The 15,849-nt window shown below is 56.8% G+C and overlaps 1 protein-coding gene across 2 annotated transcripts; it reads right to left on the reverse strand.

Moving 5' to 3' along the window:
- Positions 1-3,001: 3,001 nt before the first annotated feature.
- On the reverse strand, positions 3,002-13,281 carry TNNT1 (troponin T1, slow skeletal type). 2 transcript variants are annotated; one of them, XM_055410694.2, is made up of 13 exons: positions 13,235-13,281; positions 13,115-13,128; positions 12,839-12,865; positions 12,598-12,630; positions 11,748-11,769; positions 9,478-9,541; positions 9,009-9,125; positions 8,711-8,788; positions 6,615-6,728; positions 6,388-6,497; positions 4,059-4,149; positions 3,892-3,932; positions 3,002-3,138 (listed from the first exon to the last, which is right to left on the reverse strand). In XM_055410694.2, the coding sequence occupies exons 1-13, from the start codon at positions 13,264-13,266 to the stop codon at positions 3,093-3,095; spliced, it is 789 nt and encodes a 262-aa protein (XP_055266669.2). In that variant the 5' UTR covers positions 13,267-13,281; the 3' UTR covers positions 3,002-3,092. The 2 variants fall into 2 exon arrangements, with proteins under 2 accessions (XP_055266669.2, XP_055266671.2); XM_055410696.2 differs by lacking the exon at positions 12,598-12,630.
- Between the last annotated feature and the right edge of the window lie 2,568 nt (positions 13,282-15,849).

Below are 15,849 nucleotides of genomic sequence, written 5' to 3' on the forward strand. Positions count from 1 at the left end.
ATCTTTCGGTTGACTGCTGCATTTAGACTTGAACCTCTGTTTCACAAATTCTGTTCTACTAGAATGGATAAGAACTCCAGCTCTGGTTTAGACGCTCCTGGATTCGATCTTGTCTCTTGACACGTCCTGACTGTGGGGTCTGATCTAGGACCTAGGCTTAGTTCCTTCCTCTGTGCCTCCAGGAGCTGCTGAGGTGGTGCACCTGGCCTGCCTCACGGGTAGACGTTGACTCTTTACAGGCATTTGTATATTTTACTCATTACAGTTCTCTTCTGCCCTTTCTTTTCCATGGTGAAGGTTTTTTTCACTTCTCAAGCCTGCTGTTTTCTCTCAATGCTAGCCCTGGAATGTTGATGCTTAACCTCCTCACAGCTGGTGAAAATAGCCTTGGAAAGATAACGTGTTCCCTTTTTCTCTGCAAGAGGCAGAAAAACTGACCTCATAAAGATGGTTCGGATAAAGGGATGCAAGAGGACATTCACAGAGTATCAAGCTGACTCCTCTGTTCTGTGAGAAACAGGGGTAAGCATAGTAGAAGTCCATCCTAATTTCTATCTTAACCATCCTTGAAAGAGTTATTTGCACAAAGGAACCTTTTACGTTTAAGAGAGAATTATATTGTTAGGACTTCCCTGGTGGGCCAGTGGATAAGGCTCCATGCTCCCAGTGAAAGGGACATGGGTTCAATCCCTGGTCGGGAAACTAAGATCCCACATACAGCAAGTACTGAGAACATGAACTGCAGCTAGAGAAGCCCACACCGCAATGAAGAGCCAGCACAGCCAAAATAAATACCGATTAATTAATTGTTAAAAAGAGAGAGAATTCTGTTGCGAAATGCACCCTATGGCTGACCTGCTGTGACTTCAACACACGAAAATATCCGCTGTGTTGAAGTCAGGAAAAACTCATGCCAACGGGCTTTGAAATTGACAACCATCTCAAGAATGGCATCTTCCCAAAGGTCATCGAAGGACACGGGCCCGGAAAGAAGCCCTCCCCTTTGCAGTGTCAGGGACCACGATGCTTATACAAAACGGATTTTATCCAAAATCTAGAAGCAGGTTTCCAGATTTTCCAGACCTGTATCCAAGATCCCTGCTCTTCCCCAATGACTTCAGTGTGCGCCTCTCTCTCCTCTTTCCCACGTGGGAGGTGTGTTTCTAAATTACCAGCATTACAATGGCCCTGCTCCATCTCCACCACCATGGGTTAGCTACAGAGGGAGAGCTTGTCTTTGCATTTATATAATTTCAAAGCACCCAGAGACACACCCAAGCCCGACAGACAGGGCTGATCTGCCTCACCAAGACCCTGGGCTTTCGTCCGAGGGGAGCCGGGGAGTGTGTTCCAGGCACAGGGACTCTATATGTGGGTGGCGGGAGACGGAGTAGGAGACCGCCAACTGCCTGCCCATCACTACTGTGTGCTTCCTCAAAAACAAGAAGCCTGCTTTTGTTTGGAGCAGCAAAGCACCCAGCTGGTCCAGAACCAGCAGGGGACCTAGTCATCTTTGTGGTCAGGGGTGGCCGATAAGATGTAAGTGAGCGTGACTAGGGTGGGGTGGGGGCTGTCAGGAAGGCTTTTGAAAGGGGTTTCATTCGGCCAAGAGGTGCCGGTGTCTGGCTTCTTGTCTTCTCCTGCCTTCCTTCTGGGAAGTGGATGGGACGGTACAGAGCTCCAGAAATCATCTCGGGACTAGTCTGCGACCTCACAGGTGGAAGCTGAGCAGGAAGGTGGGAGGCACCTCAGTACCTGATGGCAGGCTTGTTTTTTTAGGTTTATCCACTTTGGGATTTCTTTTTTTTCCCCAAGAACCATAGTGCTTTTATTTCTTTTTTAGCCATTTTTAAAAATGGAAGTATAGTTAACTTACAATGTTGTGTTAGTTTCAGGTGGACAGCAAAGTGACCCAAATATATATATATATATTATTTTTCAGATTCTTTTCCCTTATAGGTTATCAGTTTGGGTTTTTGTTTTTTTTTGTGGGGGGGTGGGGACTGCATCGTGTGGCTTTCAGGATCATAGTTCTCCAACCAGGGATTTGAACCCAAGACCCTGGCAGTGGAAGCCTGGAGCCCTAACTGCTTGACTGCCCTACTACAATACATCGAGCAGAGTTCCCTGTGCTCCACAGCAGGTCCTTGTTGGTTATCTATTTTATATACATATTAATACCAATATGATCAGAGGGTTTAAGTCTATTTACAAGGTTGTAATGCCAGAACACTCTCATCACCCTCAGAAGAAGCACCATTCCTTCTAGCCATTACCCTCCCCCACTCCTTCCTTCCCCTGCATCCCTGGAGACCACATCTACTCCCTGCCTCTGTGGATTTGCCTTCTAGAAATTTTGCATCAATGGAATCACGCAATGTGTGGCCATTTGTGTCTGGCTTCCTTCATTCTGATTTGCGGACTCATCTACATTGAAGCCTGTGTGAGAGCCTCATTCCTTTTTACAGCTGAATAGTATTCCCTCGTATCGGTTCACCGGTGGATGGACGTTTGGGTTGTTTTCACCTCTTGGGTATCCTGAGCTATGCTGCTGCTGAGATTCCTGTACACTTGTTCACAAGAATATAGATTTTCCGTTCTCTTGGGGCGGAATTGTTACAGCCTTTGGCTCAACAGTAAAGATCCCACCTACCAATGCAACAAATGGTTGCATACAAATGGCAACCCACTCCAGTGTTCTCGCCTGGAGAATCTCATGGACAAAGGAGCCTGGCGGGCTCCAGTCCATGGGGTCACAAAGACTCAGAAACAACTGAGAAACTAAAAGACAACAAATGGTAACGCTGTGGTTAACTTTTTGAAGACCTGCCAGACTCCTTTCCGCAGCGGCAGCACAGTTTTGCCTGACCACCAGCTGTGGGTGAGGGGTCAGCCTTACGCATGGTCCTCACGATTGTTGAGAGAATTCTCCCAGCAGCTGTGAGCTGGGGGCCTGGCCACGGCCAGCTGGGCATTCACAATAACACAGAACTCCAGCACGTGCTGCAGGGGGAGCATTTATTTCAAGCCCCGGATGGACACCGAGGGCTCCCAGGTGCCTCGAGTGGGTGGGGGGCTCTGTGCCCAGCTCCTCACTTCCAGCGGCCTCCGACGCGGCCCTTCCCGGCCCCCTTCCGGCTGGAGGAGAAGGAGGGGTGTCAGGAAGGAGCGCCTCCCCACCCACCTCTGAGATGGGCCCCGCCCTCCCCGCCAGGGGAAGAGGCCCGCCACTGCCTGCTCGTGGGGGGTTCGCAGCCTGGGGTGGCGCGATTAGCGGCCACCGGCCCATAGACGGCGGGAGGTGACATCACTGGGCCAGCTCAGGATGGTCACGTGGGTGCTGATAAATGGTTATGGATACAGAGCTGGGGGGAGGAAGGGGACAGTGACAGAGAGGGCCAGGGAGGCTGGCGGGGAGACAAAGATGGAAACTGAGGCAGAAAGATGGCGAGAGGGAGGGAAGCGGGACGGGGAGACGGCCAGGAACAGAGCAAAAGCCGCGCTTGTCGATGCAGCACCAGTGACGTTTGGGGACCATCCTGAGCATCGCAGGACACTGAACGGGAGCCCCGCGAGCTCCACCCAGCAGGGGCCAGTAGGACCCCCAAACGTGTTCCGGACATCAACAGATGTCCCCTAGGTGTGGGGGGGATCACTCCCCATCACTGCCCGGAGGACCAGTGATTAACAGGGACATAGAAAGGGGGATTGAGACCCCAGAAGGGAACCGGAGATGCAGAGAAAAGGACAGGTTGTGAGAACGTTCCAGAGAAATAGGGATGAAGAAGAGCCCCCAAGAGAGGGTGGTCGGGACTGAAACTCAGAGTCAGGGACAGCAGGAGAGAGAGAGTCAGAGGGAGGGGTGTGGGGCCCAGGCTCGTTCACACTTACAACTTCTGGGCGTGGCTGATGCGGTTGTACAGGACGTTGATCTGCGGAGACCAGAGGGAGGTATTGGCAGAGCTGCAGGAAGAGGTACCCCCTGCCTGACCCAACCCCAGCCGAGCCCCCAGCCCCAGCCCCAGTCCGGCCTGGCCTCCAGCAAACGCGGGTCTCACCTCATATTTCTGCTGCTTTAGCTTCGCCATCAGGTCAAACTTCTCTGACTCCAACTGGTGGATCCAGTCCGACAGTTCCTGGGCCTTCTCCCTGGCGGGGCAGAAGGGCTATTGGGGAAGGGAGCCAGGACGCGCCCTGGGCCCAGAGGGGCTGAGGGAACCTTTGAGTTCGCTTTACTGGTGCCATTGTGTTAATAATTTGGGGCCCTGTTGTTAATCTGCAAAGCAGATTGCAGCAGAGGGTCTTTAAATCTCTGCCCGCTTCTCTGTGTCCATGTCTCTCTAGGGGAGAAGGATAGCATGCCTAAGGGCCCCGGTCATGGAGTCAGACAACCTAGGTTCAAACACCAGCTCTGGAATTCTCTGGCTTGTAACTATGGCCAAGTGACTCCCCTGAGGATCCTGTTTCCCTCTCCAGAAAAACGCAGAAAGAAAATGGTGAAGAAGTTTCGGGTTGTCCCCTCCATATCCCTTCTCCTTTTTTCCTTAGAACTTTTTGCAGTAGGCTCCATTACTACTCTCCCCCATCTCCCTTGCAGGTAGGGCGGCCAGTGGGATGAAAGTAGGTCATTGAGTGGAGCTCCCAGGTAAGCCTTTGTGGGTCTTGCCTTGCAATTTCTTTCTGCTGCTTGGATGTGCTGGCTGGAGCGCCAGCAGCCACACTGGACCATGAGGTGATTTGGAAGATGGAAATTTTGGAGTAAAAGTAGTGGAGCAGAAAAATAGGAGTCTGAGTCTTTAATTGTTTTGTAGAATTGCCACACCAGCTGTGGACTACAGATTTCTTCTGTGTAAGGAAACAAACCCCTATGTTTTAGGCTGCTATAGTTGGATCTCAGTTATTAAAGGCTAAAATCATTCTGAACTGACAAAAAATCTACTGCCTTGAGCCATTAGAGGATAAGAGAACAGGTATAAAGTATCTGGCACATAGTAAACACTTGATAAAGCTAGTTGTCACTCCTCTTTTTATTCTTACTAGTATTCCGTGTTTGCTTTTTCCAGTTAATGGTTTTCTTTTGCCAGCTAATGGCTTTCAAATGCTCTCTCTTCTGTGGTGTATTTTATTTTAAATTTTTATAGACCATCATATGATCTCTATTGAATAAATAAAACTCTAGTAACTTGAGATCCTCCAAAAATATCAGTGGACCCAAAGGACAAGCAGACGTGTGGTGCAGGGTGGAGAGAGGAGGAAAAAGGAACGTTAGCGACGAGCTATTTAGTCCAGGCCCCGCGATAATGTTTCCTGGGAGGGAGGGGGCTGGAGCTGCCTCTGAATATCCATCCCCCAACTCTGAGTGCAGGGTCCTCACGCTGGGGGTTTGAAATAAGCATCCTGGGAGCATTTACACCATGGAAATGAGCAAACGCTAAGATGTGGACTTTTAGCCTCCGGAGATCCAGTTGGGAAGCATTTACCATCATGCCCCTTCATAAATACGTGATGAAGAACACAGACTTCATCTTCATTGGGGGTTCCAGTCCCCACTCGTATGCCTGCAAGCCGTGCAACCCTGGAAAGGTTCTTTAACCCCTCTGTGCCTTTTTTTGTTTGTTGGTTTCTTTAATGTTCTGGTTTGTTATCTCTAACCTGAGGGTGATAATACTGTAACAGTATCTACCTCACGGAGCCGCAAGCCCTCCATTCAGGGCTACTGCTCGCTGACCTTTCACTGCTCTGCGATGTAGGCTCTGTTATCACAGCCTCCTTTTACCGGTGAGGAAAGCAAGGCTCAGAGGAGGTAAACAGCTGCCTAAGATCACACAGCTTAAGCAGTGGAGCTGGCAGTGAGCCCCTGGCAGGCGGTCTCAGGTGCTGAGCCCCAAGTCCGCTTACTGCACCACCTCTGTGGTGGCAGGTGTTTCTGACTTTAAGGGCCGTGCCTGGGCCCTTAAGACACAGAGGAGGCCCCCCAGGGAAGACCCTCCCCGGCCTTCCCTCTGGGGGCTTATCCTGAGAGGCAGGCTGTGAAGGGAGAGACGGAGCTCCATCCAGAAGAGATTTGCCTGGGAAATTGTTGCCAGCGTGTCTGGCTTTAATTCTGGCAGAAGATGGAGCCCGTTTGGAATTCCCAAGGGACATCATCAGAGCAACATTATCGCCTCCGTTTTGGTCAGCCCTGTGGTCTGGTTTCCTGTCATCTCCCAGACTCTACAGGTCTTGGCACCAAAAACACAGGTCCCGCATCAGTGACACTGCACAGGGGAGTGGCCCGGAGAGGGGCAGACACTTGCAAAGTCGCAAGACGCCGGGGTTTCCGCCCACTCAGACCTGGGCCAGGGCCACCCCATCCGCCCGTCCGCCACCCGGGCCTCTCCCGCCTACCGGAGCTGCTCTTCTCCCATGTGGTCGATGTTCAGAGGCTTTTTACGCTCAGAGAGGATACGCAGCTTCATCTCACGCCCCGTCTGGCGCTTCCCTCGCTTCTGCTCTGCCTGAGGGTGGGCAGGGGACACCTTGAGGTAGGGGGTGGCTCCCCGGCCCCTCCCTCCTCAGACCCCAGCTGCCTCCCCCAGGACCCCAGACCTCAGGCCCCAGCAGGCTGAACTCACCTTGACCAGGTAACCCCCAAAATGGGCGCCCATGTTGGACAGAACCTTCTTCTTCTTGGCGTCGTCCTCGGCCCGCTTCTTGGCCTCCTCCTCTTCCTTCCGCATCTTCTCCTCCTGTGGGAAGAACGGGGTTCACCCCTGGGCCTCCCCCACCCCCCTGGACTGAGAGGGGAGGGCGCCTGAAGGGGGCGTCGGGGAGGCCGATTCTGCACTGAGTGACTCGGGGTCAGTCAGACTCAAGCATGAGAAAGTGAGTGTTAGTCGCTCAGTCGTGTCCGACTCTGCAACCCCATGGACTGTAGCCAGCCAGGCTCCTCTGTCCTTGGGATTCTCCAGGCAAGAACACTGGATGGGTTGCCATTCTCTTCTCCAGGGCATCCCCCCAACCCAGGGATCGAACCCTGGCCTCCTGCATTGTAGGTAGATTCTTTACCATCTGAGCCACGAGGTAGCTCACGAGAGACAAGGTCAATGTCAGAACAGACAATGATGCAAATACTTCTTCCTGGCCCTTCAAGGCCTGGGTGTGTGACCACTGGCCAGCCCTTCATCCTCTCTGAGCCTTAAAATGCTGCCCCCGCCCCCAGGAAAACTTAACCTGGGTGGGGCTTGGATATGCTTGCTTTTCTCTGCACGCTCCAGTCTGCAGTGGCCAGCGGTGATCTTGCTGTGAGACCTCCGTGTAGGTACCTGCCCTCTCTGAGACTTACTCTCCTTTAGTCTTGTGAGAGGAGAATATCTGTCCTCAGAGGGGCAAAGAGGGTAACTGGTCATGGGAGTTGGAGCGGGGCAGGCAGAGTCAAGAGGCTCTTGGCCTTGAGCCTGAGAAAGGGGCTCCAGAACACCTTCACTGAGGCGTGACCACATCCGGAAAGTCTGCATTGTATGTTCCAGGATTGGAGAGGCTCGCCCCAACCAAAGCCCTTCCCCACTGGAGGGACGGGCAAGGTGTGGGGCTTGCCCAAAATTCCCCACCTGAATGCACTTCCTCTCACTGCTGTAATCTGCGAACATAGAGGCTTAAAGCAATGTCACTTTATCACCTGGTATTTCTGCAGGTCAGTCTGCAGCGGGTCTTGGGGGCTAAGTCATGGGGCACACAGCCTCCTTCTGGGGCCATGAGGGGAGAGTCACCCTCTTTCCTTTTCCAGCTTCTTGGTGCTGCCTGCATCCCTTGGCTCAGGTCCCCTTCCTCCATCTGCAAAGGTCCCTGTGTAAGGACCTCGTGATAATGCTGGGCTCACCCAGAAAACCCAGGAGGATCTCTCCATCTCTGGATCCTTCATTTAATCAAGTCTGCAAAGTCCCTTTCCCTGTGTAGGCTCCCACAGTCAGTCTCTGGGAATTCGGAAGTGGACATCTTTGGGAGACCAGTCCCTTGTCTACCACACCACCCAATTCCTGTTCTTTAAAAGTGGTTTGAGGGGCTTCCCTGGTGGTCCAGTGGTTAAGAGTCTGTGCTTCCACTGCAGGAGGCACAGGTTTGAACCCTGGAACTAAGATCCCACATGCCGTGAGGTGCAGCCAAAAAAAAAAAAAAAAAATGAATTGAGTGAGTCATTCCTGATTTCAAGTCAGGTCGTGTTTCCAAGGCCTAAAGCAATGGGAGCATTCCACTCAGTCTCTCCCAGCCAGCCAGTGATTCATTCCACAATGGCAGGTAAACAATGTGAAAACATCCTAGGATTTGTGCCAGAGAGAAAGAGGGGTTTCAGCCAGACCTGCTACTGGACCTTGGTCACTCCTGCCTAGGACAGACGGGAGTCAGGATTTTCAGGGCTCAGACCAGGAACATGCCAGGCACCCTCCTGGACACATGGCGCACATAAATATAGGCCAAAGAATGGAAAGAGAAAACCTGGGTCTTTGTGATAGTATTTAAGTCCCTTGATCCAGCCATACCTGAAGTAGGCCCTGCCTTAGGCAATTTAGTTATATGAGTCAATAAAACTCTCTTTCCGCTAAATTCAGGTGGGGTTGGGGTTTCCCTCCTTTCCAACAGCAAGACCCATGGATAATACACATGAGGACTTTCTTTGGGTCACAGAGAAGATCATGAATGGAAAACCGCTCCGGGGAGGCGGGGAGGCACCCACCGCCAGCTTGGCCTGACGCTCGCGCTCCTTCTCGGTTCTGAAGCGCTGTTGCTCGGCTCTCTCCGCCCGGCGCCGCTCCTGGAGGAGACAGAGGGCTGAGGGGGTGCAGGGACCACCACGCACCCCCTTATCCCTTCCCAGGTCAGGTCAGGAGTGGAGACGAGCATCAACTTGGGTGCGATCCGGAAAGTTTCAGCCTTGGGTCTGCACTGGACGGCGACCGTGCTCGGAATCTCCCAGGACCCAGAGGCTGGGAGGCGAGGGACGAACTGGGGGAAGTCAACCGTCCTCCACTCACGATGCGCTCTTTCAGTGCCACCAGCTCCTCTTCCTCTTTCTTCCGCTGCTCAAAGTGGACGTCGATGAGCGTCTGCAGCTCCAGCAGGTCCTTTTCCATGCGCTTTCGATGGATGTCCTGGGGGACGGAGGGCGGGAGCCTGGTCATCACCAGGTGATACCCCGAGAAGGCGCCAGCCCCTCAGCACCTCTGAGAAGCGTCAGGACCGGGACCCCTGGACCGCACGAGTTGGTGGGCCTGACCGTCCGCTGGGACAGACGGCTGCCGTGCGCTCGATGTCCAGCAGATGGCAGCGACCACCCTGCTCTGACCCTAGGGTCCGTGAGAACGCAATTCCAGGAGAGCAGGGAAGCAAGCACCCAAAAGGAAAAAGACCAAAAAAAAAAAAAGACGAAGGAAGGGGCGCCGCTTCCTAATTCGCGCCCTGCAGGCTAGCAGCCCCGCCCGGGATGGGGCGTCTGTTACTTACATCGAAGTCCACACGCTCCCCCTCTGGGATCTTTGGCGGGATCAGAGGAGGTACCACGGGCCGGCTGCGAGGACGGAAGAGGAGAACCGCTGAGTGCCCTGACCTTCCCGCGGGGCAGCATCAGCCTCACGTGGGTCCTGAGCGCCTGCGGTGCGCCCGGTCCGCATCGGACTGGCTGCCGTGAGATGCACGCCCTGGTTCCACAGACTCGGTGGACCCAAAGAATGTAAAATGTTACACTAAGGACGTTTATATGACTTAGTGTCCCAACGATGCGATTTAGGGTACAACGCGTTGAGTAAAATATGCTATTGGGATTCGTTTCACCCATTTTACTTTTTCAAATGCTACTAGCCAAATAATAATAATAATAATTCAGTTACATATGTGGCTTGGTATTCGTATTGGGTGGTGCGGCTAGGAGGGGCTGCCCTTGACTTCCGGCCCTGGGGTCCTCCCGTTTCTTAGAATTTTCTTTCTTTCTTTATTTTTTTTTTTAGCTGCATGGTGCAGCATGTGGGTCAGTTCCCTGACCAAGATTTGAACCCATGCCCCCTGCACTGGGAGGACAGAATCTTAACCCTCAGACCACCAAGGAAATGCCCTCTTCTTTGGTTTCTAAGACAGCGCCTCCTCCTGACTTGCTTCCTGTTTCTCTGCCTGTCCCATCTCTGTCTCCTTGTCCCCTGGTGGGAGTTTTGCTCTTCGATTTATTCAATTCATTCAGAGGTCAGTCATTCATTCCCGTGACTTCAATTGCTATCATTTACTGAGGATTCACCTCTGTCTCCAGCACAGACTTCTCAAAACCCAGACACCAGTGAACAGATGCCTCCTAAACATTTCCCTTCTTTGCACAAACCCTGCCCTAACTGAGCTCACCAACCTGGGGTTCTTGGGACTTCCGTGGAAGCTCAGTGCTTAAGATCCTGTGCTCCCACTGCAGGAGGTGTGGGTTCCATCCCTGGTCTCAGAATTAGGAGCCCACATGCCACGTGCCATGGCAAAACAACACCGAAGCCTGGGGGCCTGTCAGTTGGTGGTCCCTTTATACCCTAAGCCCTCTGCCCCAGCTTAGGCCTCACCTCGTCCCACAGTTCCCTGGCCATGTCATGCACCCCAATGCCCCCGGACATTTGCACATGCTGTTTGCCCTGCCTGCAATACCCTTCCCTCGATATACCACCCCACACCCGCCTCTGGGAACTTCCCTGCTCAAACAAGGCTTCCTTGACGCTGAAGCACACCTGTTCTTTCCTGCACACCTGACTCTCATCCAGACTGATCCTCTGCCTCCTCTGCTCAAAACCCTCCGTTGGCTCCCCAGTGCCCTGGCCTCCATGGCCCCATCCCTCTATAGCCACAGTGAAATTCACTCACTGTTCTCACAGGACCAAAGGATTTCTGCTTCTTATGCTCAGATTGCTGCCTCCTTGCATCTCTAAGCTTTGGGTTTGTTTTGTTTTGTTAGTTTTCAGCTGCACTACACAGTATGTGGGATCTTAGTTCCCCAAGCAGGGATCAAACCCATACTCCCTGCATTGGGAGAGTAGTCTTAAAACCACAGGACTGCCAGGGAAGTCCTGGATTGCCAGGCTTTGGTCCCAATATGACACCCTCCAGGGCTCCTCTCTCCCCTCCGTGAGCTCTCATGACGCCACTGGCCTGCCTAGTTTGGATCCTCCTGTGTCTGTATCTGTCCCCTGAATCACTGGACCTTGCACACACCACTCGCTTCCTCATCTCCCTGATACCTCCTTCAGCGAGTAAACTCCCTGTCTCTCGGGCATCACCTCTCCCAGAAGCCTTCCTTGATTGCCTGGAGCACAGATAGTCCCTTCTCTGTGCTACCATGGGCTTCCTCAGGTGGCTCAGGGGTAAAGGATCCACCTGGCAATGCAGGAGATGTAGGAGGTGCCAGTTCGATCCCCGGATCACGCCCTGGAGGAGGGCATGGCCACCCACTCCAGTCTTCTTGCCTGGAGAATCCCATGGACAGAGGAGCCTGGTGGGCTACAGTCCCTGGGGTCTCACAGAGCAATCAGACAACTGCGCTACCGTCGCTGCATCTGGGTCTGTTTCACCAAGGGGACAGAGTCTGCCTCTCACCAAACACCAAAGTGGAAAGTTCCACAGAAATGTTCACGGAAATCACTGTCCTTCCCTATCCTTCCGTTTCCCCACTCTCCTTCTCTGCCCCTCTGTCTCTGGGGGTGGGGGATATATTTAAGGGGATGTGATGGGAACCCCCACCCCTCCGAGGATCTCACCTTGGTTTGGGGCGCTCCTCTTCTGGTGAGGGGGATACAAAGAGATAATTAGCAAGAGTTCGTGGGTGGGTGGGCATGACGTATCCACAGGAGGGACCCGCCCCTTCCCGAGCCGTGGTTCCCACAAGCCCAGTTCCCTTCTCCTGCAGCTCCGGTGAAGGGGTTGGGGAGGGGTAGAAAGGATAAGGGAAATGGGGTGGCCTTTAGGAGGGAGAGGGTCACACGCATCAGATATACATTCAGAACTGGTGTGGGGGATCCCCCTCCCCCATCGCTGGGAACCCAGGTGTCTAAACCTCCAGACCATAAGGAGACCAAAAAAAAAAAAGGCAACCCCCGCCCCCGCCCCCGCCCCTCGTCCTACACGCCCAGAGCGCCTACCCTCCTCCATCAAGACCAACAGTGCAGGGAGGCCCCACGGCCTCTCTTCGCTCGGTGACCCAGGAGTTGTGTCCTCGGCCCCCTCCCCACAGGAATCCAGACCCCCCACCACCGCTAGCCCCTACGGCAACCCAGGCCCCAACCTTTGAATGTATATGAAGGAGGAAAGTAAGGGACAGGCGAAGAGGAGAGGGAGGGAGGGGTGCCTCTCCGCAAACACCCAACCCTTCTGTGCGTGTCCCTCCAGCCTGGGGAAGAAGGTTTGGGTGTCGGTCCCTTTAAGACGGAAGGGAACGGGTTAAAGCCTCCGCGAGGCTGGTTCCCTTCGCGGCCAGCAGAGGGCGCGAGCGCGCTCCGGGCTTAAAGGGCCGGGCCGGGCGCGGGTTGCGGGGCGCGGAGCGGGTCCTCTCGGAGGTCGGGGCCCCGAGGCCCCGGGATCGCTCTCCGGAAGCGAAGCAGCCGCGGTTACCTCGCTCTGCCGCCGGCTCCGGCTCCTCGGGGGCTGGGAGGGGGCGCGGGAGAAGCGAGGGGCCGGGGGCCGGGGAGGGGAGCGGCCGCGCGCGCGCGGGGCGGGGAGGGGAGAGAGGGGACAGGCTGTTAGAGGAGCTGCGGCTGAGCCCGCCCGGCCGCCCGCGCCCCGGCCCAGCGCCCCCGCCCCGGCCCGGCCCGGCCCCGCGTCCGGCTCCGACCTGCGGAGTGCGGCGCCTCACCTTCCTCCTCCTCGGCGGCCTCCTCCTCTGCAAGGGGACAGAGGGCGCGGCGTTAGGGGCCCCGGGGAGGGGGGGGGGCCGCCGGATGGGGGCACGGGTCGACTCCGACCCGAGACCGACAGGGGAGCCCCGCGGGGCCTCCGCGGCAAACGGACCCGAGGGCGCCTCCCACGCACGGGCTGTGCGAACCAGCAGCGCGGGTGGGCGGGGTGCGCTAAGACGCTGCAAGGCGCCCCCAGCCGCACCCGCCCCAAGGCGAGCCCGCGCCCCACTCACCTTCAGGCTGCTCCCTGAGGACGCGGGGAAGGAAACAGGGAGGGAGAGAATTAGGAGCCTTGCAGGCGGGAGGGCTCTCCGCCTCTCCAGGCCCCCAGTCCTCCCGCCGGCATCACTCACTCTTCATATTCCTGCTCTTCGGCGTCCGACATCCTGGGGACCTGGTGTGACCTACAGACAGCAGAAAACAGGCCGAATGGGGTGCGATCCAGAAGGACGCGTGGCTGGGGCCTGGACCCCCGGGTCTGAGGAGGAGGGGCTGGGAGGCTGGACCCCCGGGTCTGAGGAGGAGGGGCTGGGGGGCTGGACCCCCGGGTCTGAGGAGGAGGGCTGGGGGGCTGGACCCCCGGGTCTGAGGAGGAGGGGCTGGGGGGCTGGACCCCCGGGTCTGAGGAGGAGGGGCTGGGGGGCTGGACCCCCGGGTCTGAGGAGGAGGTGTGGGGGCTGGACCCCGGGGTCTGAGGAGGAGGGGCTGGGGGGCTGGACCCCCGGGTCTGAGGAGGAGGGGTGGGGGGCTGGACCCCCGGGTCTGAGGAGGAGGGGTGGGGGGCTGGACCCCCGGGTCTGAGGAGGAGGGGCTGGGGGGCTGGACCCCCGGGTCTGAGGAGGAGGTGTGGGGGCTGGACCCCCGGGTCTGAGGAGGAGGGGCTGGGGGGCTGGACCCCCGGGTCTGAGGAGGAGGGGCTGGGGCCTGGACCCCCGGGTCTGAGGAGGAGGGGCTGGGGGGCTGGACCCCCGGGTCTGAGGAGGAGGGCTGGGGGGCTGGACCCCCGGGTCTGAGGAGGAGGGGCTGGGGGGCTGGACCCCCGGGTCTGAGGAGGAGGGCTGGGGGGCTGGACCCCCGGGTCTGAGGAGGAGGTGTGGGGGCTGGACCCCCGGGTCTGAGGAGGAGGTGTGGGGGCTGGACCCCCGGGTCTGAGGAGGAGGTGTGGGGGCTGGACCCCCGGGTCTGAGGAGGAGGGGCTGGGGGGCTGGACCCCCGGGTCTGAGGAGGAGGGCCTGGGGGGCTGGACCCCCGGGTCTGAGGAAGAGGGGTGGGGGGCTGGACCCCCGGGTCTGAGGAAGAGGGGTGGGGGGCTGGACCCCCGGGTCTGAGGAGGAGGTGTGGGGTCTGGACCCCCGGGTCTGAGGAGGAGGTGTGGGGGCTGGACCCCCGGGTCTGAGGAGGAGGGGCTGGGGGGCTGGACCCCCGGGTCTGAGGAAGAGGTGTGGGGGCTGGACCCCCGGGTCTGAGGAGGAGGTGTGGGGGCTGGACCCCCGGGTCTGAGGAAGAGGTGTGGGGGCTGGACCCCCGGGTCTGAGGAGGAGGTGTGGGGGCTGGACCCCCGGGTCTGAGGAGGGGCTGGGGCCTGGACCCCCAGGTCTGAGGGAGGAGGTGTGGGGGGCTGGACCCCCGGGTCTGAGGAGGGGCTGGGGCCTGGACCCCCGGGTCTGAGGGAGGAGGTGTGGGGGGCTGGACCCCCGGGTCTGAGGGAGAGGGGCTGGGGGCCTGGACCCCCGGGTCTGAGGAGGAGGGGCTTGGCGGCCTGGACCCCCGGGTCTGAGGGAGGAGGTGTGGGGGCTGGACCCCCGGGTCTGAGGGAGAGGGGTGGGGGCCTGGACCCCCGGGTCTGAGGAAGAGGGGTGGGGGCTGGACCCCCGGGTCTGAGGGGGGAGGGCCGGCCCCCCCACCCCCTCAGCCTCCTGATCTGTTAACCCGGGCCCTGGGGGTAAGGTAGGGCAGAGCCCGGGCTGCAGCCCCGCCCCTCTCCACAGCTGTCCCCTTTTGTCTTATGACAAGTCCGTGGGAACCTGATCTGGGTCGGGATTAGGAGAAGGTATTAGGGAAGGGACAGTGGCCTGAAGACAATAGCTGCCCCGCCCCCAGGGTCTATTTTGGGGGGATGTCACATCGGGTAACACAGAGGACATCTCCTGAGAAGTATTCGAGGGTGGGGGGGCGGGTTCTGGGAGAATTAATCACCCCCGCCGTCCTCTCCTATCCCCAGGGCCCCCTCCCCTTTGGCCGGTTATCTGCCCACCTGTCACCTCCTTTCACCTTCATCCACTGCCACGGAGGGGACAGGACACACAAGAGCAGCTTCTGTCCCCAGGCCTCACCCTGACCCCTAAATACTAAGACCCCCCATCTCTGAAATCCCCAAGGTGCCCAGGTGAGACCTCCCCAAACCCCAATACACACAGATCCTAGTTGACGAATTCTGAAAACCAGCAAGTCCTGGTATCTCCAGATTCTGAGACCCCTCTCCCCAACTGTGGATCCTGCAAGTTGTGAGCCCAGACACCCTAAAATCTTGATCCCTTAGGTCTTGACCTAAATTCTTAAACCTCAAGATTATGAGACCCCAAAAATCTGTACACCCAAGTTCAGAGGCCTGATTGATGCTACCCACAGTATGACACTACAAATTATATTACCTCCAGCCATAAGGTCTCAGATTCTGTGACTCTCAGTCCTAAATCCACAGACACTGACCCCAGTCCTGACACACAGACTGTCTGCCGTCCAAGCTCAGGGACTCTCAATTTCTGAGAGTCCCTCGGAGTCAGGGCTCCAAGGTCCTAAGGTGTTCTATTCTGGGATACCCAAACGCTGGCACCCTTAGATTCTATAACCTCCAATTGCTCATACATCCCACCTCCACCCCCAGGCGCTGGAGCCTGGCCCCTCACATTCCCAGCTCTGCCTCCTTGCCTCCCCTAACCTCTCATGTCTCCCATCCCTCTGCCCCCTC

This window comes from Moschus berezovskii, chromosome 22, assembly GCF_049115385.1.
Source record: "Moschus berezovskii isolate FMDL1 chromosome 22, NW_MosBer_1.0, whole genome shotgun sequence".
Lineage (NCBI taxonomy): Eukaryota > Metazoa > Chordata > Mammalia > Artiodactyla > Moschidae > Moschus > Moschus berezovskii.

Coding starts and splice junctions, on each gene's coding strand:
- TNNT1 (XM_055410694.2), bottom strand. CDS start 13,266: ATGTCGGACGCCGAAGAGCAGGAATATGAAGA. Junction 9,126..9,477: donor GGGAGCGTGTGGACTTCGAT/GTAAGTAACAGA, acceptor TCCGTCCCCCAG/GACATCCATCGAAAGCGCAT. Junction 4,150..6,387: donor ATGGGAGAAGAGCAGCTCCG/GTAGGCGGGAGA, acceptor CTGCCCCGCCAG/GGAGAAGGCCCAGGAACTGT.